The sequence below is a fragment of the Ictidomys tridecemlineatus genome, chromosome 7 (assembly GCF_052094955.1).
Source record: "Ictidomys tridecemlineatus isolate mIctTri1 chromosome 7, mIctTri1.hap1, whole genome shotgun sequence".
Taxonomy (NCBI): Eukaryota; Metazoa; Chordata; class Mammalia; order Rodentia; family Sciuridae; genus Ictidomys; species Ictidomys tridecemlineatus.
The window spans coordinates 139,509,151-139,537,025 of record NC_135483.1 but is presented as its reverse complement, the minus strand read 5'-3'; the positions used below and the strand labels follow the sequence as shown (position 1 = coordinate 139,537,025).

Sequence of the window (27,875 nt, the reverse complement as noted above, 5' to 3'; positions counted from 1 at the left end):
TTAATTTGGTTTTTCATATTTCTTGTGTTCCTATGCTGAGGTTTGTGCATCTCTTGGATTAGCTATCCCTACCACTTTTATGGAGTAGCCTTCTTAGTAAGCAGCTTTCTCCTGAAGGTACACCTTAGAGAATTGGTTGTTATGCAGTGTTGGCTTTGATTCCAGCTGGGTGCTATAGTATAGTTTCCCTGTTGTTTCTTTGGCTATGATTAGTGAGTTTGGGCACAGTGTATACTGTGTCAACTGTCTCTGAGGGCAGTGCAAGAGGGGGACACATTAGCAGTTCAGGCAGGTGGGTAAACAGCAGTAGGTGCAAGGTGCTCACTGTATAGCTATTCTCATGACGGGATGGTGGCCTTTGTCAGTCAATGGAGTTTCCTCAGACACTATTGATGCTGGCTCAGCTACTAACAAGGGTCTCTGGTATTGGTAGCATCAGCAATTGTAAGGGGCCTGAAACACTTGTTCTCTAGTTGTGTAGGTCCAGATTCTGTACAGGGAAAGGAGGTGGAAGTAACTGCAGAATCTTCTCTGGTGTTCACATCCAGTCCTGATAGTAGTACGGTTTTGTCAGAAAAGGTATGGGGATAGTAATAATGGGAACTGTTGATTTCCAGTGCTTTCCTACCATCACTCATCTGAAAATGCAGCTAAACACAGTAAATGCCTGTCACTATAGCTCTTCTTTCTGGAAAAGGAAGTGAGTGCTAGGTACCTCTATTCAGTCATCTTGTCCTAGCTCAAGAATCTTAAGAAACCTTTTGTCATTTTAGTTCACAGGTCTTGAGATTTCCAGGAACTGTACTAAAGGGGATTATTATGGTTTAGGTATAAGGTGTCTCGCCCTCAAAAAAAAAAAAAACTCACATTAGGTAATGTAGGATTGTTCAGAGGTGAAATGTCTAGATTTTGAGAGCTGTAACATAATTAATGGGTTAATCCATTTTATGGATTAATAATGTGAATGGATAACTGGATGGCAACTGTGGACAGCTGGGGCATGGCTGGAGGAAGTGGATCACTGGGGTCCTGGCTTTGGGATTACATTTGTTCCTGGCTCCTCGGTTACTCTCCACTTACTGGCTGCCATGAGCTGAGTACCTTTCCTGTGCTATGCCCTTCTGCCATGATGCTCTGCCTTACTTCAGGCTCAGAGCAATGGAATTGGCCGCAACATGGGTCGAGACTTCTGAAACTATGAACCAAAAATACATTTTTCCTCTTCTAATCTTATCAGACATTTTGTCAGACATTTTGGTCATAGCGGTGAAAAGCTGACTAATGCAGGGCTGTATCCAAGAAATCTCATCAGTACTGTCATCTGATTAGATGTCAGGATTTTGAAATTTGAGCTGATGCAGTAGTGGGATGAGACTCTGGGGATCTTGAAAGAGGAATGAGTATATTTTGTATGTGTGTGAATTGTTGCAATAGTGCAGACTGTGGCAGATAGTACTTTTCCAAAGAATGGTAGCAATAAAGATGATTTGTTTGCAGCATGAGCTTGCCACTCATTTTCTTGAATCTGGGCTAGCCTTAGTAATTTGCTTTTAATCAATAAAATATGCCAGGGTTGTCACTAAGTGATGTCTTTGGCTAAGTATAAAAAGACCATGTAGCTTTTGCCTGCTTTGGAATGTCTAGTCTTCCAACGTTCAGGCCCTAGACAGTCCCTCTTAGAATCCAGATGCCATGTTATATGAAGCCCAATCAATACGGGAGGGGGGGGAGGGGGAACAAATAGAGGCTCTGGTAGACAGACTCAACTAAGTTCAGACTTCAAGTCATTTTAGCTCAGGTGACACATACATAAGTGAAGCAGTCTCCAGGTGATTCTAGCTCCTAAACATATGAATTGCCCTTAACTAAATTACTCCCAATTGAGGCCCCAGACACAAGTCACCACCACTGTGCCCTTTGGGAAATCCTGTCCTGCAGAATACAGGAGCATAATACAGTAATTGTTATTTTATGCCATAGAAGGTTGGATGGTTCCATTTGGCAATAGATAAATCAGAACCGTTATGTATACAAATGTTCATAAAAATCATACTATTTTCAAGCAGAAAAGGACCACAAGAGATCACTCAGTCCTGTTCTCCAAATTTTCAGATAAAGAAACTGAACTTCATAGAGGTACATGACTTGCCTAACATGTGCAAATTCCTGGCAGCAGACCAAGCTATGCCATTACAGTACAGATAGGCCCACCATGCAGACTCCTGTGAACTGGAGTGGCATCAATTGCTCTGGCAGGAATAGATCCTTCACTAAAGTTCCATCTGTCTGCAAAGATAAGGGTCTCGTTTTGAGTAAATCTTTAAACCAAAGCTTCCCTAAAACCCATCTGAAGAGTCAGCCCTCACATTACTAGGCTGCCCAACTTCTTTTTTTCTTTGCCCAGCCTTGCCTGGTCTCTATTCCTTCCTTCTATGTGACTTCTCTTCTCCATTGTTTTCTTCCACTTTTCCTTCCTTAGGTACTGTGCATTGAAATGTTATACATCAACCCATGGCCCCAAAGACATGAGTTGTGCTGGTACTTCATGGGATATAGACTCAGCAGAAGTGAAAGGAATCATCTAGCTGTTCAGTAGTTTTCAGAGAAGATGGGGATGCAAAACACCCCCTCTACTGGGAGACTTCTGAGGCATCTCATCAATCACCAGGGCTTCTAAGGAATTACATTTGGAAATCTCCTTACTCTCTTTCCCAATTATAGATGAGGAAATTAATCTCAGAAAAGATTTGATCTTCCCCCACCTCCTAGATTTCCTACATGGTCTTTTTGTTCCTATGGATCTCAGAACCAAAATCCCCAAGAATCAAAATAGGCAGTTGCAATTTCCCTTTTAAAGATCTTATCTATAACAATTTCATTTAAAAATCACTGATATTCAAAGAATATACTTTTTCTATAAAGAAAATCAGTAGAGGAAGAGGATTAGGGAGGAAAAGGGGGAGTTGGGAGAGACTGAGGAATGAAATTGACCAAATTATGTGCATATACAAATATATCACAATGAATCCCTCAATTATATATAATTGTAATGCACAATAAAGTAAAAAAAAATAAAGAATATATTTTCAAATCACAAATTTAGAGTACCTAGATAACAACTATAAATTGTAGGATTGAGAGTGTGTGAAGGGTTTTCTTAAAGTGTTTAACAGAGCATATGTATCTTCTCAAGAGCAGGGATCTAGAACAGACATGAAGCGGGAGGAATCTAAATGAGGACATACTCTGCAAAGAAAAAGGAATAAGCTTCATGAGGAAGGAATACAGAAACTAAGACTTTAAAGACCAAGCTGGGAAGGTACTAGGGATTGTTTGTACTCAAGTGTGCCTAAGATGTTTGACAGTCCTGTTCCACTGAGGAGCTGGAAGTACATTCTGGAACAAAGCTGGAGCCTTTCATTTTAAACCCAGTAATACTGTTTGTTGGAGTTCTATGTTTCTGTTTTTGTTTGTTTTATAGAAAACTTTCAGACAGACAAAGAGATGATATAACTAACACAGAGATGAAGACATCAGAGAATGAAGGTGAAATTAATTAACCTGATTAAGATCAAGGATTAGTTCATTTAAATCATTTTCTTAACTACCTTTGGATTGTAAATTCTTTTAGAATTCAATTAAATTTTAGATCCAGAAAAATACATACGTTAGGGCTAAGGCTGTAGCTCAGTGGTAAAGTGCGAGGCACTGGGTTCGATCCTCAGCACCACATTAAAAAATAAATACATAAAAAGATATGTGTCCATTTACAACTAAAAAGACTTTTAAAAATGCATACATTAAAGAATTTTCATATTTCCTAATCAGTCTTGGGCTGCAATAGCAAAATACAATAAATTGGGTTTATAAACAAATTTATTCCTCCCAGACTTGGAGCTGCAAGTCAAGATAAGGGTAACAATATGGTTGGGTTTTAGTGAGGGTGTACTTCCGGGTTTCAGACTGCCAACTACTTGTTATAGCCTCACATAGTGGAAAGAGGGCAAGAGAGAGCTCTCTGGGTCTCCTAGCCCAGAAGCTAATCCCATTTTTGACAGCTGTACTTTTGTGATCTTATTATCTCCCAAGAGTTCCTTTTCCTCCCATCACTGGGCACAAGGTTTCAACAAAGGAATTTTAGGGGAATACAAACATTCAGTCTGTAACAGCATCCAGTGCTCATTCATGAACCTCATATCTGTGAATCTCTGGGATAAATATAGGATAAATGCAGATAATGGATAATGCAGTTAAAGTGATGAACTTCATTTACATTTTGTAATGGAAACAGAATATTATTGAAAGGATTTAAAAATTAGGCTGGATGCAGGGTTGCATACCTGTAATCCCAGAAGCTCTGGAGGTGAAAGCAGGAGGATCTCAAGTTCAAAGCCAGTTCAAAGTGACACACTAAGCAACTTAGTGAGCCCCTGTCTCTAAATCTTTATCTTTGCCATCTGTAGAAATTTAATAGATACTTATGGAATAAATGAACATGAATGGAAATGAGAATAAGGAGCTAACACATCAAGGGAGAGAGTAAACATTACAATAATGTGGTATCATTAGGGTGCAAATTCTATGAGGACTGGAGTTTTGTTTTGTTGACTACTATATATCTCCTATGTCCAAAACAGTGCCTGGCACCTAGGAGGCACTCCACAGATTGATTCTGAAGAAGCAAATATCCACTTTCAGAGAGTGGATTTCCAAAGGTAACCTAAAATGCTTATATTATTTCTTCCTTTAAGAGTTCTATGTGGGCTGAGGCTGTAGCTCAGCGGCAGAGCGCTTGCCTAGTATGTGTGAGGCACTGGGTTTGATCCCCAGCACCACATAAATATAAACAAATAAAATAAAGACATTGTGACCATCTATAGCTACCAAAATATTTTTAAAAAAGAGTTCTATGTTGCTATTAAAATAAGTAAATCATCACGGCTGGGAGACCAGTGGGATTACACAGGTGAGAACTCTGGGCTGCTGGCTCTTGGCTGGTTTATCTTTTGCAGATATTGGTATTGGTTGCTTCATATGTACAATGAAGAGGTTGGTTGAGTAAACCAAGATCATTTGGTTGTAAACTTTTATGAGTCTTTGATTCTGAATTGTCACAGCAAGATATAGATTTATTATTTGAGGACTTGCCATCATCAAAATGCTCAGAAATTTCTCCACTCGGATTTTTTTTCTTGTAAGGAAGTGTTTCTCTTATAATGGTCTTCTAATCACCTATTTTATGGAGATTTCGGAAATGGTTATAATGAAGGTAGCTTCCTGAGCCTCACGATGGACTTAATGAATCAGCAGTTCTAGGGATGTAACTCAGGATTCTGCATTTAAATAAGCATCCCAAGCTGGGTGTGGTGGCACATGCTTGTAATCCCAGAGGCACAGAGGCTGAGGCAGTGCTGCAGTCTGTCTCCAAGCTTCAGACGTTCCCCGTACGGGCCACCAAATGCCACAGTCTGGCTGGGCACAAAATCACTGAGCCACCACACAAGCCTTGTAGATTCCAACAGCAATTCTTTATTCCAGAACTCTCACCGGCACTCTACACACACATTCTGGGGAAAATACACACCCTCCACCGGGTTCTGCATACCAAATACCCTCTGAATCCTGCAGAACTCAATGGGAACTCAAGGAGTCGTCGCCTGAGGCAGCAGGATATGCCCTATTCCCAGCAGGATCCACCCTAAACCCGGATCACCCTAAACCCGAATCCGCCACCCTAATCCCTGAGCAAGGTCACTTTTCATGCAATGTCACTGAAAATGACCTGGGTCCAAGGCAAGCCCATTTCCACAATGGAGAGTCCTCCCTCTAAGCAACATTGGGTAGGCTGACAAGGAAATTGCCATGCATCATTCCTACTTGGCTATGGCTCTCAGCAAGGCAGGAGGATTTCGAGTTCGAAGCCAGCCTTAGCAACTTCGTGAGGCCCTAAGCAACTCAGTGAAACTCTGTCTCTAAATAAAATTTTAAAAAAGGGATGAGGATGTGGCTCAGTGGTTGTTAAGTGTCCCTGGGTTCAATCCCTGGTATAAGAAAAAAAAATTCCATACACATAAAAAGTTGAGAGCCACTGTTTGCAGTCCTTCAGTTACTAAAGAAGCCAAACTTGATACTGCTTCCATGAGTCTTCTTCAGGTCTCCAGGATCTCCAACTACTTCTCCCTTTTCTAGGCTGCTGGGGTTCTATGGGTGTGCTTGTTCTTTAGTGCATTGTAGATGATACTTGTTTCATTTGATCCAGGATGCTCTCCGTTTTCTCCTCTATAAAATGAGGAGTCATTCTAGATGGTTTTTAAGATCTCTAGCTCCTGCATGTTAAATCTTCCCAACTAGAATTTATAGTAATAGAACTTATCTAGTCTTCAAGAACACCTTTGATCTCCCAATGTTTCCAGGACATTTTGGGAAAATGCTACAGACAGCATCAACCTACCTTCTTGTTATTCACTAGGGATCCTCCTAAAGGACCCCTGAGCAATGGTGATGGGATAGTTTTAACTTAGGGACACAGAGAGAGGGGCCTATTTACAAAACAAACAAACAAACAAACAAAAAACCTTTGGTGTTATTTGTTAGAAACTTCTCTAGGCCTGATAATTCCCCAGCAGCTTTCTATAACTCCCAAGATCAGAAGAAGCTGTTTTTCAACAGCCTATTTTACTCAAATCACATTCTTTTCTGAGAAACATCTGAGATGCATCTTGAACAAGAAATGTCTCATGGAAAAGAGTGGAGAGTAGGCTAATGACTGAGATGAAACCAGAGGAAGAGTCTGAAATTAGATCAATATCTACAACCTCCTAAGTTTTTGCAGTGCTCCCGAAAAGCCCCAGGCCTCAGCAGCTCCCTTGGGGAGTTTTAAAAAAGTTTTTAAAAAGCAAAGGAGAGGCTTGTTGTAACTGTGCTTGTCTTTTAGAAGTGCCACTGTGGCATTTCTGCAGCACAGGGTGTACGTGTGTATTTTACTGGTGGAGTTTATATGTGCCCTATGATATTTAGTTATTAATCATCCAGTGACACTGAGCTGGATGAGTTAGCCAAGTATTTCTTTTAAGAAAACAGATGTTGCTAAGAAGTCACTGTTCTAATTTATGAGAAAAAAAATCCACTAACATGTAAAATGTGATTTATTTTTAAAAATAAAGAGAAAAATGTGATTTATAATTAAAAAATGTAAATCTTCGGGCTGGGGTTATGGCTCAGTGGTAGAGCACTTGCCTAGCCTGTGTAAGGCCTGGGTTCCACCTTCAGCACCACATAAAAATAAAGGTATTGTGTCTATCTACAACTAAAATTTTTTTGTTTAAAATGTAAATCTTCCATTGCTATTAAATACTATAAAAGGACATGTCTCCATTATTGTATAACATCCATGTTACGAATCACTTTGTAAGGGCCAGGGATATGGCTCATGGTAGAGCACTTGCCTAGCATGTGCAAGGCATCAGGTTTCATACCCAGAACCACAAAAAATAAATAAAATAAATCTTTAATAAGATGATTATTGTCTTCTAATTGGGAGTTAGAGCCCAATTTTCTCATTTGGAGGGCATGTTGGTTAAATGGCTTCTCCATTTCTATTTCCCCAAAGTAACTTGTAAGAAATGTTTCAGGCTAGATTCGCTTATTTTCCATCTCACACATGATTAGAATAAGCAATGTCTTAAGCCAGTGGTTCTCAAACTGTAGGGTGTCTTGGAATACCTGGAAGACTTAAGACAGACTTCTAGGCCCCCTGAGTTTCTCAGTCAGTCTAGGGGTTGAACTCACAATTTGGATTTCTAACAAGTGATCTCAAGTGATGCTGATGCTGCTGATCTGGGGACCCTGCTTTCCTTTACCATCAGCTCTGTGTGAAAATCCAATTGGGTTCTGAATACTGCAGATGCAGTTTGTGGATTGTTTTTGAAAGCAGAATGCCCACTTGTGGAATGAAACAGTTCATCAGTGTTACCTGAAGCAGCTGGGTTTGGTTATGGGGAGCTCAAAAGGGTACCGTGATGCCTTTCATTGTTCATGTCAGCAGTGTCTGGTGCCTCCAACAAGGAGACACGGAGGTTCAGGAAGGTTCTTGGATGACTTTGCAGATGGAGTAGGCCCCCAAAGGTGTGTGTCTTCAAGCTCAACAGAGTTGAGCAGTAATGACACTGGTGGCCGCTGTCACACTCTTGGTGTAGGACAAAGAGAGAACTGTCCCTAGACCCCATCAAGGATTGTGGCATTAGCAGCCATAGTCCCCAAGCTGCAGGATGTAAAGAAGACCTTCCTCCAGACTCTCAGGATGAATGTGGGAGATACCTGGGCCTGTGGCATGAGCAGCCACAGTTCTAGAACCACAGGGTGGGATGGGGCCTTCCCCAGGTTGAACACAGGTGTTCTGGGGACTATGGCATTGGTAATCACAGACTCAGAGTTGTAGAACAAAGCAGGTCTTAATAAGATAACAAATAACCCAATCAACAAATGGGCCAAGGACCTGAACAGACACTTCTCAGAGGAGGACATACAATCAATCAACAAGTACATGAAAAAATGCTCACCATCGCTAGCAGTCAGAGAAATGCAAATCAAAACCACCCTAAGATACCATCTCACTCCAGTAAGATTGGCAGCCATTATGAAGTCAAACAACAACAAGTGCTGGCGAGGATGTAGGGAAAAGGGTACACTTGTACATTGTTGGTGGGACTGCAAATTGGTGCGGCCAATTTGGAAAGCAGTATGGAGATTTCTTGGAAAGCTGGGAATGGAACCACCATTTGACCCAGCTATTCCCCTTCTGGGTCTATTCCCTAAAGACCTAAAAAGAGCATGCTACAGGGACACTGCTACATCGATGTTCATAGCAGCACAATTCACAATAACAAGACTGTGGAAGCAACCTAGATGTCCTTCAACAGACGAATGGATAAAAAAAAAATATGGCATTTATACACAATGGAGTATTACTCTGCATTAAAAAATGACAAAATCATAGAATTTGGAGGGAAATGGATGGCATTAGAGCAGATTATGCTAAGTGAAGCTAGCCAATCCCTAAAAAACAAATGCCAAATGTCTTCTTTGATATAAGAAGAGTAACTAAGAACAGAGTAGGGAAGAAGAGCATGAGAAGAAAACTAACATTAAACAGGGATGAGAGGTGGGAGGGAAAGGGAGAGAGAAGGGAAATTGCATGGAAATGGAAGGAGACCCTCAGGGTTATACAAAATTACATACAAGAGGAAGTGAGGGAAAAGGGAAAAATAATACAAGGAGGAGAAATGAATTCAGTTGAGGGGGTAGAGAGAGAAGAGGGGAGGGGAGGGGAGGGGAGGGGGGATAGTAGAGGATAGGAAAGGCAGCAGAATACAACAGACACTAGTATGGCAATATGTAAATCAATGGAAGTGTAACTGATGTGAATCTGCAATCTGTACACAGGGTAAAAATGGGAGTTCATAACCCACTTGAATCAAAGTGTGAAATATGATATAGCAAGAACTATGTAATGTTTTGAACAACCAACAATAAAAAAAGAAAATAAATAAAGTAAAAGCCATCATAATAAATATTTGAATGATTAGTCAAAAAAAAAAAAAGAACAAAGCAGGTCTTCCTTAGGTCCCATGGGTGACTGCAGTTGTCACTCCTACTTGTAATGCTATTAGCAGCTGTTGTGGAGCTGTGTGACCCAGGTGATAAGTACAAATGGTAACAGGGCTTTTGACACCAATAGATAAGGTTCCAAGTCCAAAGGCTGTGTAAAATACCTTCCCTAAGTCCCCTAGGGCTTATGCATGCAATGCTTGGGTTTATGGTGCTGGTGTTCATGCTGCTGGAGGTGAAAGAAATGGAGGAGACCTTCATGAGTTGGGCAAGGATGATGCTAGGTCTTGTGGCTTTGATATCTATGGTTTTGGAGGTGCAGGGTATGGCTAGAAATGTCCCTCGATCATGTGGAGCAAGCTGCACCTTGAGGGCAAAGCTTGTGGCCTTGGAAGCCCCAGTCCTGGAGTTGCAGGACATAGATGAGTCCTTTCCCAGGCTCCCAGGTACAAACCTGGGTGATGCCAGGGATTTCACACCAAGAGATATAGCCCCAAGGCTGTGCATTAAGGAGGAGACTTTTCCTACTTTGCACCTGTAGTCTTGGGGCTATGGAATGAGGAAGAGATCTTCCTTACTTCCCAAAGGGCAAGTGCAGATGGTGGTGGTGGTGGTGGTTGGGGCTATCAGTAGCCATACTCCTGGAGCAATGTGAAGATCTTTCCCAGCTCCTAAAGAACTGGTGTGGGTAAAGCTGAGACTGTGCAATAGTAACTACAGTCCCAAGGTTGTGGACTGGGGACAAGATCTTCCCTAGTTCCCAATGGACAGATACTGGTAGGATTTGGACTTGTGACTGTTACAGACATTGGTTCTGAAGCTGCAGAATTCCTAGTGGGGTATCTTCTATCCAGGGCAGCACATACCAGTGTAAGGCTCTGGCAGCATCAGACCATCTTTTGAACCCTAAAGCAAGAGGGCATCTAGTAGTGGCTGTTGTAGGAATTTTGATTCTGGGAGCTCAGAAGGCCCAAAGTGATTTCCTCTTTTAGAGTACAGCAATCACTCAGATCAGCCCTCTCCCCAAACTGAATTTAAAGTCAGTAAGGACCTGTGGTGTTCTCAGCAGTAAGGACTGCCAATCTGCTGCCATGATGGGGGTTGCTGGCACTTACCTGCTTACCTGCAGGATATGGCTGGAAATGTCCCTCCATCATGTGGAGCAAGCTGGAAATGTGGAGTTCCTCACTTCTAGCCAGGGACCTGGGTTGAAATTGGAATTTGCTTTGCTCATTTCTCTAAGTTGTGAAATCAGTCAAGGTTTGGATACACCCAGACATAAATTCCTTAAATAGTCTTTCAGGAAAAGCATCCAGACCTTGCTAATGATACTTACAGTTTGGAACCAGTTTTTCAAGAGTGGACATGAGAAGTCAGATCATCTGGTCAATGACATCATAAGCTCAAACCTCTGAGCACAGAATATAACTTCTCATGGGGAAAAAAAGTAACTGTGCAGAGGTATGCCATCCAAGCAAGTAACTTCTCCTCCCCTCTCCCTTCCCATAAATTCCCCTGGTATCAACTGATTGGAGAGGCAGATCTGAGCTTCTAGCTCCTGGTCTGCTTACTGGTTGGCTGTGCAATAAAGTCTCTTTTTTTTTTTTTTTAATTTTTTAGTTATAGATAGACACAATATCTTTATTTTATTTATTTTTATATGATGCTGAGGATTGAACCCAGTGCCTCACATGTGTGAGGCAAGCATTCTGCTACTGAGCCACAACCCTAGCCCCAAACCTCTCTTGTTTTTGCAAAATCCCGATGCCATGTATATTGGCTTCTATGTGCATTGGGCACCAAATGATTGCACAGTATCAACTCTGGCAACTCAGATGGGATTTTGAGTCCTTGGTTTCTCTGTGACACCCTTGGCAGGAAGTGACTCTGGATGCTGACCTTCAGTGGCTACCTGGACTAATGTTACTCTGAACCTGCTGCTGTGCTGCTGGCCCTTGGCTCCAACTTCTTTTCTGTAAAAAGAAACTGCTACAAGACACTGCCGCAAGAACAAAATGTCTTTGGGTGAGCCTATTAAGGGTGATTTTGCTTGAACTGCCTCTCTGGTTTTGATTTTGGGGGTAAAATAATCCCTTCAGAAAACCAGCTATATTCTGGTCTCTGGGATTTGAGGCAGAATGTTTCACCCAGGGGCTGCTCACCTGTCATATGCTCTGATCTGGGAGTGCACTCTTATTTAATATAACTATTATTTTATGCATTCTTTTGTCTATAGTTAATCTGTTTTCTTGGTTGTTTATAATTGGATTGATAGAAACTAAGAAATTTGGTGGCTTTGGCAATAGTCCTATTAGAAATCTATCTGCAGGTGGGTCTTTTGGACACTAAAAAAGAGACAAATGCCCCCTCTATCCCATCTGGGATCCCTCAGGTGTCCAGAAACTCTACAACGATGTCAGTAACTTATCTAGGATGTGAAGTGGTCTTACAAGAAACCATCTCAGAAGAACATCCCATCTAGGAGGTACAATAAGGGAGTGGTCATCCTGTACCTTGTGCTACCCTACACCCCCTTAGTGTTTGGGGCTAAGATGCATAAAAGGGGGCTGGGGTTGTGGATCAGTGATTGAGTGCTCGCCTAGCAGGTGTGAGGCCCTGGGTTGGATCCTCAGATAAAAAAATAAATAAAATAAAATAAAAGTATTTAAAAAAAGATGCATAAAAAAGGATATCCAGCCCATTGATGACTCTAGGAAGGTAGACCCTGAAGCAGCACATTACCAACCCAAAACATTGCCTGAGCACTGGCTCTTGGAAGCCTCTCACAAAAGGGTCCTGAGACACTGAGGTGGTACTGGGCAGAATTTAACTCAAATACTTCAAGGTAAACTTCCCCAGAATTCTTGGGAATAGCTTCTGCAGGGGTTCTCATGGTGGCTCTCTTCTTTTTGGCAGAGTTTTTCTCTTGTATTTTTAACATCATTGAGCTCATGGTAAATCTTATGGCCTTTTTATAAAAAAGTGAATTCACTTTCGGTTCTGCACACCTAGTCTAATGTTTTGAGTGGCATACCTAATTGAAAACTCTTTTGTACTTTTAAATTCACTGAGCTCATGGTAAATCTCATGGATAAAAAATTGAAGCTCATTTTTAAACTGCAATTGTAGTGTTAAATATGTAAAGGCTTTTAGCATTTTCTTTTTCTCTGTCTATTTTTTAAAAAATGCCTATTTTTTACACAGTACCTTTATTTTACATTTATGTGGTGCTGAGGATCAAACCCAGTGCCTCTTGCATGCTAGGCAAACGCTTTACCACTGAGCCACAACCCCAGCCCCTCTCTGCCTATTTTAAATGTGTTGATTATTCAAGGTTGTCTGGAAGTTTCAGCCAGTCCTACCTAAAACGTAAACATCTAAGAGTTAACTTCTAGACTCATTGAGGACTGAGAAGAGGAAGAAAAGGTAAAGTTCTTTTTGCTGCTGTTGTTTTAAATAAGAAGCTAGGGGTATTTATTTACCTGAAAATTTTGGTCAAAGCTAACTTAAACTTTTGCCATAAGAACTTGTTTCATTTTGTCATGAATATAATTTAGATTCACCTCTTTTTATAAACTGGTAAATTTGTTACTACATTTATCTCATGACTAAAATGAAAGCTGTAAACCTTTTATTTTTATGTATGTTTCTGTGTGTTACCTTTGAGTTCATGTTATATAGTGTCTACATGATTAAAATCTCCCTGTATTCAAACAGGTTTATAGATAAGTGAATGTACATAAAAAACTATTATCCAAATGTCTTTAGTTCAAAGTTATTAGCATACATTTTTACCTGGGTTTGCTAGTGGGATAGTGTTATATTTATCTTGGTTAGATATTAATAAATATAAAACATTTGAATCACTTCTAAATAAGTTAATGTACTGAAATACCAATTATTAGATATAAGTTTAAGCATTTCTTCACTGCTTAAGTTTTATAAAACAGGATAATACATATGGACCATAAATGTGTTTTCATAAGTTTTTGGTGTATGGCAAAGAAAGATTGTTTTCTTCATAGGACTTAATGAAAGTTACTAAGAGTTTAATTCTAATTAACATATGTAATTCTATATGCAAAGGACACACAAATAATGTGTTTTAATAATAAACTAAGAAAGAATAAAATATATTATTTTATTAAATAAAAAATTATTTAAGATGAAAAGGGATTTGGTGTGGCATAAAAATATTTATCTTAGAATTAAATGACTGGTTGAACTCAGTGGTAGAGCTCTTGCCTAGCATGTGTGAGGCACTGGGGTTCAATCTTCAGCACCAACTAAAAATAAATAAATAAAATAAAGGTGCTGTGTCCATCTACAATTAAAAATATTTTTAAAATAAAATGACTGGATTGTTTCAGATGGAAAGAAAATGAAAAGGCAAGACTAGAGGTTTAAGCAAATCACAGAGAACCTGAGCAGGTCAGAGGTTTATAAAAGGCAAATCTTAGAAAATGTGTGTGACCAAGTTAGAAATGTATGGTAGTAGTTTGTGCTCATCTATCATAAACCAACCTGAATAGAATTCCTTGGGATATTTTATCATATGGACACTATCATGTACTCCAAGTAACACACAGAAAATATAATTTTAAAATTATATTTTTAAAAATTTGCACATTATATGTGGATATAAAATCAGAATCCAATTTTCTACATTTAAGGCAACAAGGATTTCTTAAAAATATCGACCTGTTCTTAATAAAATTTGTAAAAGTCTGATGATTCTTGTATAATGTTATCAGTTAATGATTGTTAGCTTAAAATGCTGTATGCAGGGTTGTTTGTGTGTGTGTGTGTGTGTGTGAGAGAGAGAGAGAGAGAGAACTGCTGAAGTCTCATCAAAATTCTCAGCATGGGGGGGCTGGGGATGTGGCTCAAGCGGTAGCGCGCTCGCCTGGCATGTGTGCGGCCCGGGTTCGATCCTCAGCACCACATACCAACAAAGATGTTGTGTCTGCCGAGAACTAAAAAATAAATATTAAAAAATAAATTCTCTCTCTCTCTCTCTCTCTCTCTCCTCTCTCATTAAAAAAAAAAAAATTCTCAGCATGGGGTTTGGGTTGAAGCTCAGTGGTAGAGTGCTTGCCTAGCACAGGTGAGACGCTGGGTTTGATCCTCAGTGCTAAATAAAAATAAATAAAGGTATTGTGTCCATATACAACTTAAAATATTTTTTAAAAATTTCAGCATGGCTTATCTGAAACTGTTTTCCATTTTTTTTTTTCTCTAAAGCATATGCGATCAGATTTATGGTTTGTTACTGGTCCCAGGGATTGAGCCCAAAGGTGCTTTACAACTGAACTACACCAAAGTCTGTTTGTTTTGAAATAGGGCCTTGCTAAGTTGCCCAGGATGTCCTGGAACCTGCAATCCTCTGCCTAAGTCTCCTAAGTTGCTGGGACTGCAGGTCTGTGCCACTATGCTGGGCTAATCAGGTACTTGTAAATATAGTTTTCTGATAAAACTTATTTCATAATCAAATTTTTCTTTGATTGTCTTTGATAAAACGGCATGACTAGAAAATTATGCTTGTTAACTGTAATACAAACTGGATTTGTTTTGCTTGTCCTCTTTTGTTTTATATTTTTCTTTTCAGACTTTTGTAGTTATTGCCTGTCAAAATCCTGTAGAAGCATAATTTCTAATAAATTTGTACTGGCCCAGTGCTTTGAAATGAAGTGCATTATCTACAGAATAGACAGTTCATAATGAATTCCAGGTAAGCTAAGCCTGAGGAACATGCCTTTACTCTTTGCTGCTCCAGTGTGGCTAAGAGTCATGACACTAACTCCCCGTCATCAACCATTTTCCCTCTTACATGGAACCATAGGAGGGACAGGTCCATCCCAGCACCGAGGGACAATCAAAATCTAACTATAGGATGGTCAATCAGCAAACCTTTAAGAGAACAAAAGAGGCAGTATGTGAAAGTTGTCAGAATCAAAATGGAGTTGCTTATGTATCCCTACCAAAAAGTAAATAAATCCAGAAAGTGACGAAGGAAGGTTCTTACATGTGATTATCTGATAATAACTATCATGAAAGATTCTGCAAGACCACAAGTTTGCAGAGGCCACTACAACCTTATGCAGAAAGTTATTCTACAGGTATATCTGCTCAGTAATTGTTCGACCTTGGATTGACACCATTCATGAATCACTGGGCCAGGGATTATTGTTCGGAATATCTGATATAATCCTCACTTTTGTCTGTAAAGTTTTCCTTTGTCCATGTAGTTCTTTAATAACCAGGTTATTCTCAACTACCTACTAACCAAGCAAGGAAGAATATGCACAGTCATATGCACCACTTACTGTACTTATATTAACACTTGGGGAAAAGTAAAACCTGGCTGATAGTTATGGAAACTGGAAAGTGATCTCATTTTAAATATTCTTGTGAACTGTTAACTGATCTTAAGTTACTTTTTAGGAAAATTTTAGGAAAAATAAGAACAAGCTTTCCACTCCGTCCATATTTTCTGGAAAGTCTTGATCCACACTGACTACTGAGCCTGACAACTGGCAAAAGTGAGGTCCAATATGCAGTTGGCATAACAGTCCTGAAAATAAAAAGGCCCGCAAGGTCATGATGGAACCTATGGCCTGTGTATCCTTGAATAGAATTGCCCTAGACTTGCTTTATTATTATTTTTTAACTGGCCCCTCAAGGTGGAGACTATGCTATAGTAAATACTAGCTGTTGCATATGTATTAACACATCCACAGGTAGAATTAGAAATATACAAGATATTAAAGCTCGCAAAGTCACTGAAGGGAATCCCCATTCCCTGGCACTTTAGATTGGGCCCTCTTTCCATTTTCAGATATCTTAGCTTCCCATTGGGCTGAGTTTCTTTCTATGTTCAGTCCTAGTTTATAATGTTTCTTAGTCTAGGTAACTGATAGCCCAGATATGATGGTGGCCTTCCACTAATGATTCTTCCTCTAACCAAGGGACTCATTCCTCAATTCAAAACTTAGACCCCATATTACATGGTTTAACAAGAAACATTTAAAGCAAATATTCCCTGGCCCCCAAAGAAGGGGGGGGCTGGTCACACCCAGACATAAATTCCTTAAATAGTAAACTTCTCTTTCAGGAAAAGCATCCAGATTGTCCACTAACAATTCTTATAGTTTGGAACCAGTTTTTCAAGTATGGACAAAAGTAGTAGCAGCCAACTGTCTGTCAATGACATCACAAGCTCAAACCCCCAGGCAGAATATAACTCACTCCTGAAAAGCACATGACAATAAAGAAGCAAGCCACCCAAACAACAAGCAGCTTCTCCCTCTTACCCATATATTCCCCTGCTACCGAGGACTGATCAAGGAGGCAGATCTGAACTCCTGGTCACCTTGTTTGTTGATTGTGTAATAAAGTCTTTTCCTTTTGCAAAACCTGATACCATGGTGTTATCAGTGGACAGTAAGAAGCCCTTGCTTGGTAACAGTTCTTTCCTTCTCTCCATGCTGTTTAGGATTCTGATCCCCATTTTGCTGATTTCCATAGTTCTCCCTTAATCACTCTCAAAATAGTTTTTCTTTGCTGCCCTAATTGTTCTCTGTGGCAAGGTTGCACACCTCTACTCAGCCATCCTGGTGGCACTCACTGTGCTAATTGTCAGTAAAGTATAGGTAAGTCTCAATATACTGATTTATCCTAAATTACTTTTGTTCCCATTTAATGCCTTTGACTAAGAACTATACTTTTTAAAAATTAGGCTTCTGATATCAGACGCCAGAGTGCCAAGCTGTTGCATTGTGAGTAGCTGTCATCATTTATTTTGAACTTTCTCATTCACAGATTTTAGGTTTGAAGCATTTCAGCTTTGGAGGAGACCATAAAGATCATGCAGGTCCAAAGGTCCTCAGTCAAAGCCCACAGCTCCTCTACAGCCCATTCATACTCACCTTTGATTTAAAACAAAACAGAAAGTAAACAAATAAAACAACCCTTAAACCTGGGGGTGAGGGAAGCACCTTCCTCCCTAGGGGTCCATTCTAAGTTTGAGAAGGTGTTCAAACCTTGCCTTTCCGTTTTCTACCTAATGGTTTTATATGAATCCCTTTCAATATTCTGTGTAGACAGAATATTCCCCATGTCTCTTATTCCCAAGGATTTGTTTTCCTTTCCCTCATTTTTAGATCTACCTGGAAGAGAAGAAATGGGGTGGCTCAAGCCTCACGACTTCCGGTTCCTGGCCGTTCCAGACATACATGCTTGCTATCGACAAGTCTGAACTGTAATTGATGGGAGTGCTTTCTCCTCAGAAAACAGCATAGCAACTTCATACTTCAAACCCAGGCTCAGTACAAAATTTGTTACCAATGATGAATTTCTTAGCAGTTGTCTGTATACTATCAAGAAATGGGATGGATTTCCTCAAGGATCAACAGGAGAATAAAGGCTGTGAGAGAAACATCTCCATCAAATATAATAAACTCTATAAGACCAAAAAATAGCTAAATATTAGTTAGTCCACATCTCCCTCATTAAAATTTCCACTCAACATGTAAAGGGCTATATTTATAGATTTGGGTAATCTATTTCCTTTAGTATAGTTTTTATTAATTAAAATCTATCCAAGCTGAGATTATCTGAAACCAAAGTCTTAGTTACAATTTTACTTTCAATTGTGGTATTTTCCCATTTCAATGGTGATTCTAACTGTTAATGTTCATAAATCCACAGGAAACATCAGGCAAGAACATAAGCAAAACATGACTTGAATCTACAAATTATACATTGAATTTACCCCTTTCTAAAATTAAGACCAAGAAATACAAATGTAAAAAATACATCAGATTTAAAATAATGATATGTGTGTGTGTGTGTGTGTGTGTGTGTGTGTGTGTGTGTGTGTATGTGAGTTGCTAGGGTCTCATGCACACAAGGCAAGCTATATCCCCACCCCTAACTGCAGTTCAGAAGCCTTTGGAGTTCTGTATCACAGGGAGCCACATCACATAACAGGCATAAGTACTTTGAGAAAGAAAGGCACATAAAACAATTCCCATTCAAGAGATGGACATGGACAGATAGAATATGACATCCACAAGAGACACACCGAATGGAAAAAGCAGTACACAGAATATAAACACAAAATTCACATAAAAATAAGTTTTCATAGTATCTTATGTAGCCTCTTATAAAACTGTTGCCAAATACTTTTAAAATTAGGCCATATTTTCCCAACCATAAGCAAAAATGAAGAGTTAGCTCTAGATACTTGCCTTGTGAATTGGATGACATTAAGCTGAGAACCAGATGTTTTCCATCTATGTTTTAGATTATGTTAAATACAAAATCATTAGAAAACACCTAGATGATGGAGTAGTTTAACATATTTAAAGAATCAGATGACATGAAGATTACCTACCATCTTAGACTTTAGAAAATTTTAATGTATTTTTTATGTCAAAATTTTAACTAGTAAAAAAGTTTTACTGTGAAATAAATTTTTTATTTTATAATATGCAACTCAACCTTCATAACCCAGAAACAATTTTCTGAAGGGTAAAAACTGCAGATTTCCCATATGATATCAAACTTAACAAAAGACTTATTTTCCTTGGGTTGAATGTTGGTATTAGGTAGACAATAAAAAATATTAGTTGGGCTGGGGATATAGCTCAGTTGGTAGAGTGCTTGCCTAGCATGCACAAGACCCTGGGTTCAATCCCCAGCACAAAAAAAAAAAAAAAATTAGTTAATGTAGTTTATTACGTATTGTGTAGAAACTACTGCAGTTCATGTGCATGGGCTGAATTATGAATCGTCAATGAAAATAATGCTTTATATAATCATTAAAGATATGGAAGGAAAAGTCTAGAAAGGGAAATAATTAAAATGTCAGCATGGAATTATACTATATCAATCATAAATGTGCAAATCGGTAATAAGTTGTAATAGTAAAACAACTATGAGACAAACCAAAAAAGTTGTCATGGTCCATAGCTATGTGACTTATCTTTGTTGAACAAATATCATTTTATAATAGGGACATTATATAAATTATTTTACAAAGTCTAAATTGACTTGAAAGATTGTTGTCTCTGCTAACATCAGATTCTTTAAGAAAAATCAAGGGATAAGCAATTCACATCAAGATCTTTATAAAAGAGAGTCTGAACAACACTAGAGAAGAATTTGCTGTTTAAGTTACATATATTGAATGCTACCTTAATCAGGTCATGGTTATAGTGACCTAGTAATGAAACATGTCCTTTTGCTATACTAATCTAAACACACACATATATATGTATATGTATATATACACACAAATATATATTTTGGATGCTGGAAAACCCCAATTTAAAAAAAAAATTATTTTGTATATGTGTATTTGTAAACATACACCCACACATACACACATACACATATATATCTCATTACCAACATGCAACTATCCAGATGTTTTCCTTATTTTTCCTACTTTATCAAACCATGATGGGCCTGTAGACTTTAAAAACTGCCCTGGTTCTTATATTCTTTCTCTTTTTTCCTTTTTTATCATAATTCCTTTAAAATTCTCCTCTACTCGTTACTTGGGAGCTGAGGTAGGAGGATCACAGTTCAAGAGCACCTTTGGCAACTGAGCAAGACACTGTATCACACTAAAAAAGAACTCGGGATGTAGCTTAGTGGTAGAGTACCCTTGGGTTCAATTCCCAGTAATGGGGGAGGGGGGTCATTTAAGCTGGAGGAAGGTAATGATATTTAATTGGGAATTAAACTATAGTTACATTTACTTAAAGTATGAATTTAATTCCTTAATACAAACCATTTCTTAAGGAGACACTGTCAACTTTGCCATTATGTAATGTGATGAGCTAAAGCAAGTTAAAGAGATTTGCAATTTTAGAACCTATATAACTTGGTAGGTATTTGCGTGAATTTGAAGTCTTAGCTACTTCTGTTGTAACATTCTGTGAAACTCTCACAACAGAACCAAAATAAATGAAAAATGCTGCTGCTTTAAAATGATGATTTAAAAACCTATAGTATTACAAAACAGTGCAATCTGAGGTCGAAACTGCTTTTTCTATAAATGCCATTGTTTGAAATAGGTTTCTGCAAGAATCATGCTTCAGCAAGATTAATATTTTAATTGACATGTCTTGTTTAACTTAAGGCAAACAAACAATATAAGCCACATAGTTATAGATTTAAACTCTAGGGGTTGGGGATGTTGCTTGGTGCTTACCTAGCATGCTTGTGGCTCTGGGTTTGACCTTCAGCATCTCAAAAAAGATTTAAACTCTAGATAAATCTAGAAAAGATTAACATAGAGGTGAATAACAGTTATATTTTCCTTAACATAATTTACTTTCATTCATTACCAGAACTATTAAAAATTAGTGGTTAGCTAAAGGTATATTTACATAATTTTCCCTTGAGAAAAGCAAAAAACTCTGTTAAGCTCATAAATACACCATTCCAAATTACCTAATTTGCTGGTAACTCAATTTCTGTTTCCATGTTGTTGATCAAAAGATTTCACTGGTTCACGAGTATAAAGTTTAAAATAATATATCACTACTTTTAGATTTTTCTAAAATATGGCATTCTATATTTGGCATGCTACCAAAACAGTTGCTTTTAAAAATCTAAAAAGTCTAGTGACATTTTAGGCAATATTAGCATATTCAATTAATTTTTAACACTTAATTGAATTGTGTGCTATCTTTATGTAAAGCCTCAAATAAAGTTGGTGAATTAAACTTGGTTTTTGGATGCTGGCAAACCCCAATTTTAAAAATTTAGTCGAATTTAATAGTAGCTTGCTACCAAAATTCTCATTTAAATTTCATTAAATTTTTCTGCTCCAATGATACTTATGCATGTTATGTATAATATTAATTCTTGCATACTGGTATGTTTAAAAATAATTTTCATGCTTTAAATTGTACTCTGATTGCAGTTTTCTGAAAAAGCATACAGCTCCGCAGTTCAAATTTTAACAGCTTATAAACTAATACATTTCAAACTTGCATTTGAGCATTTAATATCTTATTTTCAGTATCAACATGAAATTCCTTACCATGCTTGGATAGTAATATCACATTATTATGGCTTCTTGATTTCCACTTGGAAAATGGCATAAATAATTTTTTCTGACTTAACTAGAGTATAGATTTGCAGTGGTAAATGAGCAACATGTTTTCAGCTATATCAAGTTAAAGACGAATTTTACTGTAGTTAAAAATATTTGTAGGTTCTATTAAGCTCAACCATAAGAAAAAAAGTTATTGCCATAAATGACTTTGTTTTGCTTTAAAATTGTATGTGCCTTATTTTTGGTAAATTCCATACCTTTTACCTTGTCCTTTAAACAAACACATGGTTATAAGAAAACTATCTTCAATACCTCATCGGTTTAGATTTTAAATTCCACACTTTATAGCTATTTTCACTGAACTTTATTCTCAACACTTCATCCCTTTGAATACTATATAAATCATACCTGTCAGTAATAGCCATTAGACTCATTTCAAAATTGCTGTTTTTCTTTTCTACCAAAGGCATTCTCTCATATGTGATAATCACTTCAAATTTCCTGAGTTCAAAGCCCTTAGTCTTTTCACTCTCTCACAAGGATTCCTTTCCCCATCACCTGCCAAGAAACGTTTTCTGATTCTGAAGTTGATCTTAGGGCATGTTTCAGGTGTGAGACTTTCTGTAACTGCATGGAGTGAGAGTTTCTGTAACTCCTCACATTGAGTTGTACAAGTAAATGTGTACTCTCCATCTAAATCAAGATTAAACTGATTAACTAGAATAGGTCTAGATGAAGAATACACATTTACATGTATATTACTGTTTAGCAACTTTATTCTTATTGCTTGCAAAACTGCCACACCCTTGAAAATTAAGCTTAAATTGCCTCTCCTAGGTGAAGAAACAGAACCACTCACATTCCTATGTCATTAAATAGTTCCAAAATCTAAAATGAAAGTAAATGGCTCCAAGGCATACTTCCACAAAGAATCTAATATTCATTTGTTATCTTGTCCATTATATAGTAAAATTCTATTTCTTAGGAGTATAAAAGTAATTTTCATCTCAATTATGTTCATGTTGGAATATTATTTAATGCAAGTCTTAAGACCAACCCTGTAACTTTTAAGCATTTACTCTTTGATTTCAAACAAAATACAAAGGTAGCAGTAATTTGTAAGTTGTGAAATATTATCCATTTACATACACCTCTATTATGAAAAGATTATTGAAATTTGTCATTTATGATGTTAAAATATTAAAAAAAATTAAGCCATTTCCTTTCTGTTTTATCTCTTCTTGCTAATTCTAAATCAAAAGGTTTAACTGCTCATTAAGATTCAAGTTTCAGGCGTAAAAGTTCAAATATTAGCAAACACCAATAAGTTAGTTGAGACGCTTGAAAAACACACTATAAACTTTAAAATTTCAAATTTTAGAGAAAGAGAAGTTGAGATAAAAAATATCCTGTTTCCACATTTCCAAGCTGTAAGGTCCTCCCTGAGAATAATCTTAGTCTACTCTGATGATTAAAAAACAAAATAAAATCCCAAGATACAAAATGGAATTAAATGTCGTGGCCTAACCAGATATTTCTAGTTAGTTACTTTGATACAAGACTTGTTAATATTTCCATAGCAAAAAGATTAAGAAGCAAGCAAGACAGTAGTTGTAAATGTTGACTGGGCTGAAATATGGAAGTGACACCTGGGAATGGTTATATTTTTGGTTCTCTTCCAGGCAAGGAACAACCATAACTAGGGTCCCCAGTTTCTCTGTTCCCTTTAACTCCAAAATCTCACCCTGTGAACAGATTCTTACATCTATCTATTCTTACAATCTGTCTCCCTGACCCCAGTACAACCAAACTCCAGGGAGATAGAGCACCTGTATGTGACCTGTCCTGAGAGTACCAACAAATGGAAAGCCTCAGGGAATTCGCCACTTAAGAAAAAGAATGGTTATTGTTATTTGCAAAGGTTTCTGCAAACACAACCCTGACAGTGAAGTCCTAAAGCCGCAGGACAAACTCAAACTGACGGGAAAATCTTACCCTAGCCTCTACTACAAATCTGACCTTGCCCTACTTCTATCCATGCACCCAGTGCTTGCCATGACTTCGCAAGCCAAAGAAGCCGCCGACACATGCAGCACACAGGAGCCATCAAATTCCCAGTGAAACCTGACCGCTTTGTAAAGCCTCCCGGAAGAAGAAAAGATCAAATGAGATCTACTCTGCGGGGTCTTCCTAAGGTGACCCTAACGTATTTATTTTCACGCTGCAACTGCTGGTCGCTTTACAGAGACATATCATGCTGTAGCTCTGCGTGTAGCTGAGGACAAAGAAAACATTTTATTAATGTTATAATTATTATAATTATTCTTTAACAAAGCTATTAAATAATCTGTACAAAGTCCGAATGGATCCTAGCGAAAACCCGAGCAATATTTAAAATCTCCCAAGGTCCTTTCGCTTTCATTCAGCAGCGTTTCCTATATACAAGGCCAGCTCTGGGTGTTACGTCCCAACTGTAGGTCTCCCAGATGGTGGAAATGATTCAAAGTTTAGAACCACTCCTGGGGTAACTCAAGATCCCAACCATGACCCAACAAGTCCCAGATCCCAACTGTCCCTCTATTCTAGGGCTAAGGAAAATGGGAGCCCGGCTCTACTTTGAGAGGCGGACAACTGAAGTTCATCTACTAAGTCTGCTGCCCATAGACCCCGGGACCTCCGCAAGAGGTACTGAGAAGGGGGGCTGAGGCGGGAGTGACCTCGGGGCACGCCAGGATGGGCTCACAGGTCCCGCGGGTTCTCCCGCTTAACCCCGGTCTCAGCAACTTTGAGCTTCTTATTTTGGTGCGTCTTGACGTGCTTGGCAAGGTGGTCGCTCCGCATGAAGCGCTTGCCACACTCGGGACAGGCGAAGCGTTTCTCGCCGGTGTGAGTCCGCAGGTGCCGCTGCAACTCGTCTGAGCGTGTAAAGCTCTTGCCGCAAAAAAGCCAGTTGCACACGAAGGGCCGCTCACCCGTGTGCCAACGCAGATGCGCTTTCAGATGCGACGTCTTCCCGTACACCTTGCCGCAGCCCGGCACGTGGCACACGTGTTGCTTCTTCTTGCCCGGCTCCGCCTCAGGGGCGCCGCCCGCCGCCTGGCAGTTGGGGCAACGGCAGCGGCGGCACCTCCTGGCCGTGGCCGCCAGGGGGGCCTTGGTCTGCAACAACGCGGCGATCTGGCTCTGGTACTGCGCAAAGTCCGACGGGCCTAACACCAGGCCCCTTTGCAAGGCGGCGGCCGCAGCAGCGGCAGCGGCAGCAGAGGAAGGGAAGCGCGGAGCATGGGGGGGCCCGGCACAGGCGCTGGAGAGGCCGCCCCCCGGAACCGCAGAGGCCCCTGGCCCAGCGCCCGACTGAGGAATGCTCCACCACGGGAGGTCGTCGGGGGCCGGGTTGGGGGACAACTGGCGGCAGGTGGGCGGCGGAGGCGGTGGCGGCGGCGGGGGTAGGAGGTTGGAGTACCCCGGCGGTAGGGCAGCCTGCGTAGCGTAGGGCACGTAGGCCGGTGCACAGCTGGCAGGCAGACCTGCCATGCTCGAGGGCAGCATCTTGACCGGCGAGAACTCGTAGGGATACGAGGGGTCAGCTGGGGGTGTGAGTGGTAGCTCGTGTGCAGCCCCAAAAGAAGGCTGCAGGTGCGTTTTCTGTGGCGTCAGCCCAAGGCTGGGATGCGGGGGAGGCAGCGCGCCCGGTGAATGCGCCGGCATGTCCGCGGTCCAGGGGTGGAAGAGCCTGGAGGGTGAGCCCAGCGCTGGGTCGTAGGGCACCTGCAGGAAGTCCGGGGCCGCTGCCGTGCCTGGCTGGCCGATCCGGCTACAGGTGGCGGCCAGCAGCGCCAGGGGCGAGTGCTTGCCCAGGTCCGGGGAGGCGCTGGGGGTGCGGTCCTGCATGGGCGGCGGCGGCGGGGGAGGGCAGAGAAGAGACAAAAGGTTAGCGCTCCTAGCGCTGGACTCTGGGCCGGCCCGCCACCCCCACCCCGGCTATTATACCTCCGCCCCTCCTCCGCCCGGCCGACCCTCCCCCGTACCTTACGCGCACACCCACCGGTCCCGGGAAACTTTTAGTGCCTGCGCTACCTGAACGCGGGGCGCGCGAGCGCTTCCTGCTAAACTACTTGGTGCAAAAAGACGCCATCCAGCCTTTAAGGAAGGCGCAAATAAGGAGGCGGAGGGATCCGACGGGCGGCTCCCGGGTCAGTAAGAGTCTGGGAACACCCACAGTCCCGCGGCCCATCCTCCCGCTCTCGCATCTTTTGAGCTTTCTTTTTGGCGCTACCCAGGCGCTCCTCCTCTGCCCGCCCTAGGCTGAAATCAGCAGGAGGGCCCAGCAGGGTGAACTGAGGCCCAGTTCACTGTCACTCGCGCACCTCCGGACCCCTAGATTCACGTGCCTCCCCCCCACCAGCCACATTCTTGATACCAGGTTAGGTGTGAAGTTGATGTGGGCATCTCTAGGTCTGACTCCAGGTGCACCCGCCGATGGGACTCCCTTTGAGATTCAGGGTGCACAGAATATCCAGAAAGGTGGGCAAGGCACTTCCCACCTGTCCCCGCCCTCTCCCGGCCGGTCCCTGACCTGGAGGAAGGCCTGCAGCGAGTCGTTCCGGAGGACAGCCACGGCGGCCATGGCTACAGCTTGGAGGCCGCTCGCTGTGGAGCGGGGCGCCACCGCCGAGGCATGGACACCCGAAGGCGAGGACGAACGGCCGCCCAGCGTGCCTCCCCGGCGTCCGCTTTGCGTGCCGGGGCCCTCCCCGCCCGCGCCAGCTCGCTCGCCCCGCGCGCGGTCTGAGCGCTTCAGGATCACCTCCAAGAATTTGATAAGGACTTTGCTGGGCCGCCAGCCAGTCAGAGGGAAGATTTATGGCTTTGAAGTTTGCCGCTACCCAATCATCAAAGAATAGCGGCTCTTTCAGAAGCGAAAGCAAATCCTTTGAATCCACAAAGCTCCTATGGTGTGTTTGTTGGTCTGGATAAAAGAACTGATTATTAGGGGGGATGGGAAGGGAGGAGATAAAGGCGGGACAATTAATGAAGTAATCACTATGTGGGAAATGTATATACACAAATAATTGGATTTTCCTGATCAAAGGGGGCCTTGCCGCCTGGAGACTCGCGCTTGGGTTGCTCTAGACACTCGATCACCCCGCCCCCCACTTGCAATTAAAGATTTGCACCGAGGCAGCGCCCAAAGTGACAAAGTGTCTTTGTTATCTCTAGAAAAATCTGCCTTCAACTTTCAGGCGCGGGACTCTGAGACCGGGATGAGGATAACTCTTCCTGGTAATTACCCCGAACCAGCACAACACACTCACCCGCCCGCGCCTGCCGCGGACCGGAGCAAACTCCCGGGGCAGGGAGTGGGACCGACCGCCCTCGGTCGGCCGCGTGTCCCCGCGACCGCCGCAGGCAGGGCCGTGACCCGGGGCGGGGCCAGGCAGCTGCCGAGGGCGGCAGTGGGTGGCGCGCACGCTCCAGGGCCGCCAGCCAGACTTGCTTTCTCATGACGTTACTGCTGGCGACCTGGAAGTTTTCCTCAGGCCACAACTTTTGCAAAGAGTGAGCCTGGGAAAAAAAAATCCGCGCCGCGCTTTACTAGCAGAGCTGGGTTTGGCAGGACTCCAGACCAACTCCGCTTTACCATCCCGCTCTCTCCAGGCAGACTGCCCTGGATGCTGAGGAGGGCCGGGCTGCATCGGACCGTTATTAGGCCCCACCGTGAGTCCACAGCAATGCTAGCAATTTCTCCCCGTGCTTCTCCAAGAGAGCACACATTGTTGAAAGCTGAACAGACTAAGGAGATCAAGTACTCAGAAAAAGGCACAGCCAAGAAAGCCTTTTTGTTGTGGTGGTGGTGGTTCAAAAAAATCACAAATCACACAAGGGACACCCGTGGAGGGGAAAGAAAAGTCAATACAAACTCTTGTTCCTTCCATTTGTGGGAAAAAAGAAAGTTTTTCAGGTGCGGAGCGTGCTTCTCTCTCCCTGGTGCAGAGAAGCGCTCTTTGGGACATCTCCACCCCGCCCCCCCCAACGTTTCTACCTACCGATGTCCAGCAAGGGAGGTACAATTGGCGGGCTGTCTGCCTCCCTTGGGGCGCAGAGTGCATCTTCCTGGGGTGGACACCCAGATCCGACACACTGGGTCTCGGAAAGCCAAAAGAGGAAGAGGCTGGCGGGGTCCTGCGGGGTT

General features: G+C 41.3%; 2 protein-coding genes across 6 annotated transcripts in view; both read right to left on the bottom strand.

Annotated features, from left to right (window-relative positions):
• The window catches only part of Myo3b (myosin IIIB), a 505,529-nt gene that overhangs the window by 4,595 nt on the left and 473,059 nt on the right, over nucleotides 1–27,875 (bottom strand). The gene's annotated exons all lie outside the window — the stretch shown is intronic.
• On the bottom strand, nucleotides 23,955–27,095 carry Sp5 (Sp5 transcription factor). 5 transcript variants are annotated; one of them, XM_078017574.1, is made up of 2 exons: nucleotides 26,998–27,095; nucleotides 23,955–25,567 (listed from the first exon to the last, which is right to left on the bottom strand). In XM_078017574.1, exon 2 carries the CDS (start codon nucleotides 25,388–25,390, stop codon nucleotides 24,422–24,424), a length of 969 nt encoding a protein of 322 aa, XP_077873700.1. In that variant the 5' UTR covers nucleotides 25,391–25,567; nucleotides 26,998–27,095; the 3' UTR covers nucleotides 23,955–24,421. The 5 variants fall into 5 exon arrangements, with proteins under 5 accessions (XP_077873700.1, XP_005324632.1, XP_077873699.1 ...); XM_005324575.4 differs by lacking the exon at nucleotides 26,998–27,095 and adding an exon at nucleotides 26,259–26,987; XM_078017573.1 differs by lacking the exon at nucleotides 26,998–27,095 and adding an exon at nucleotides 26,103–26,860.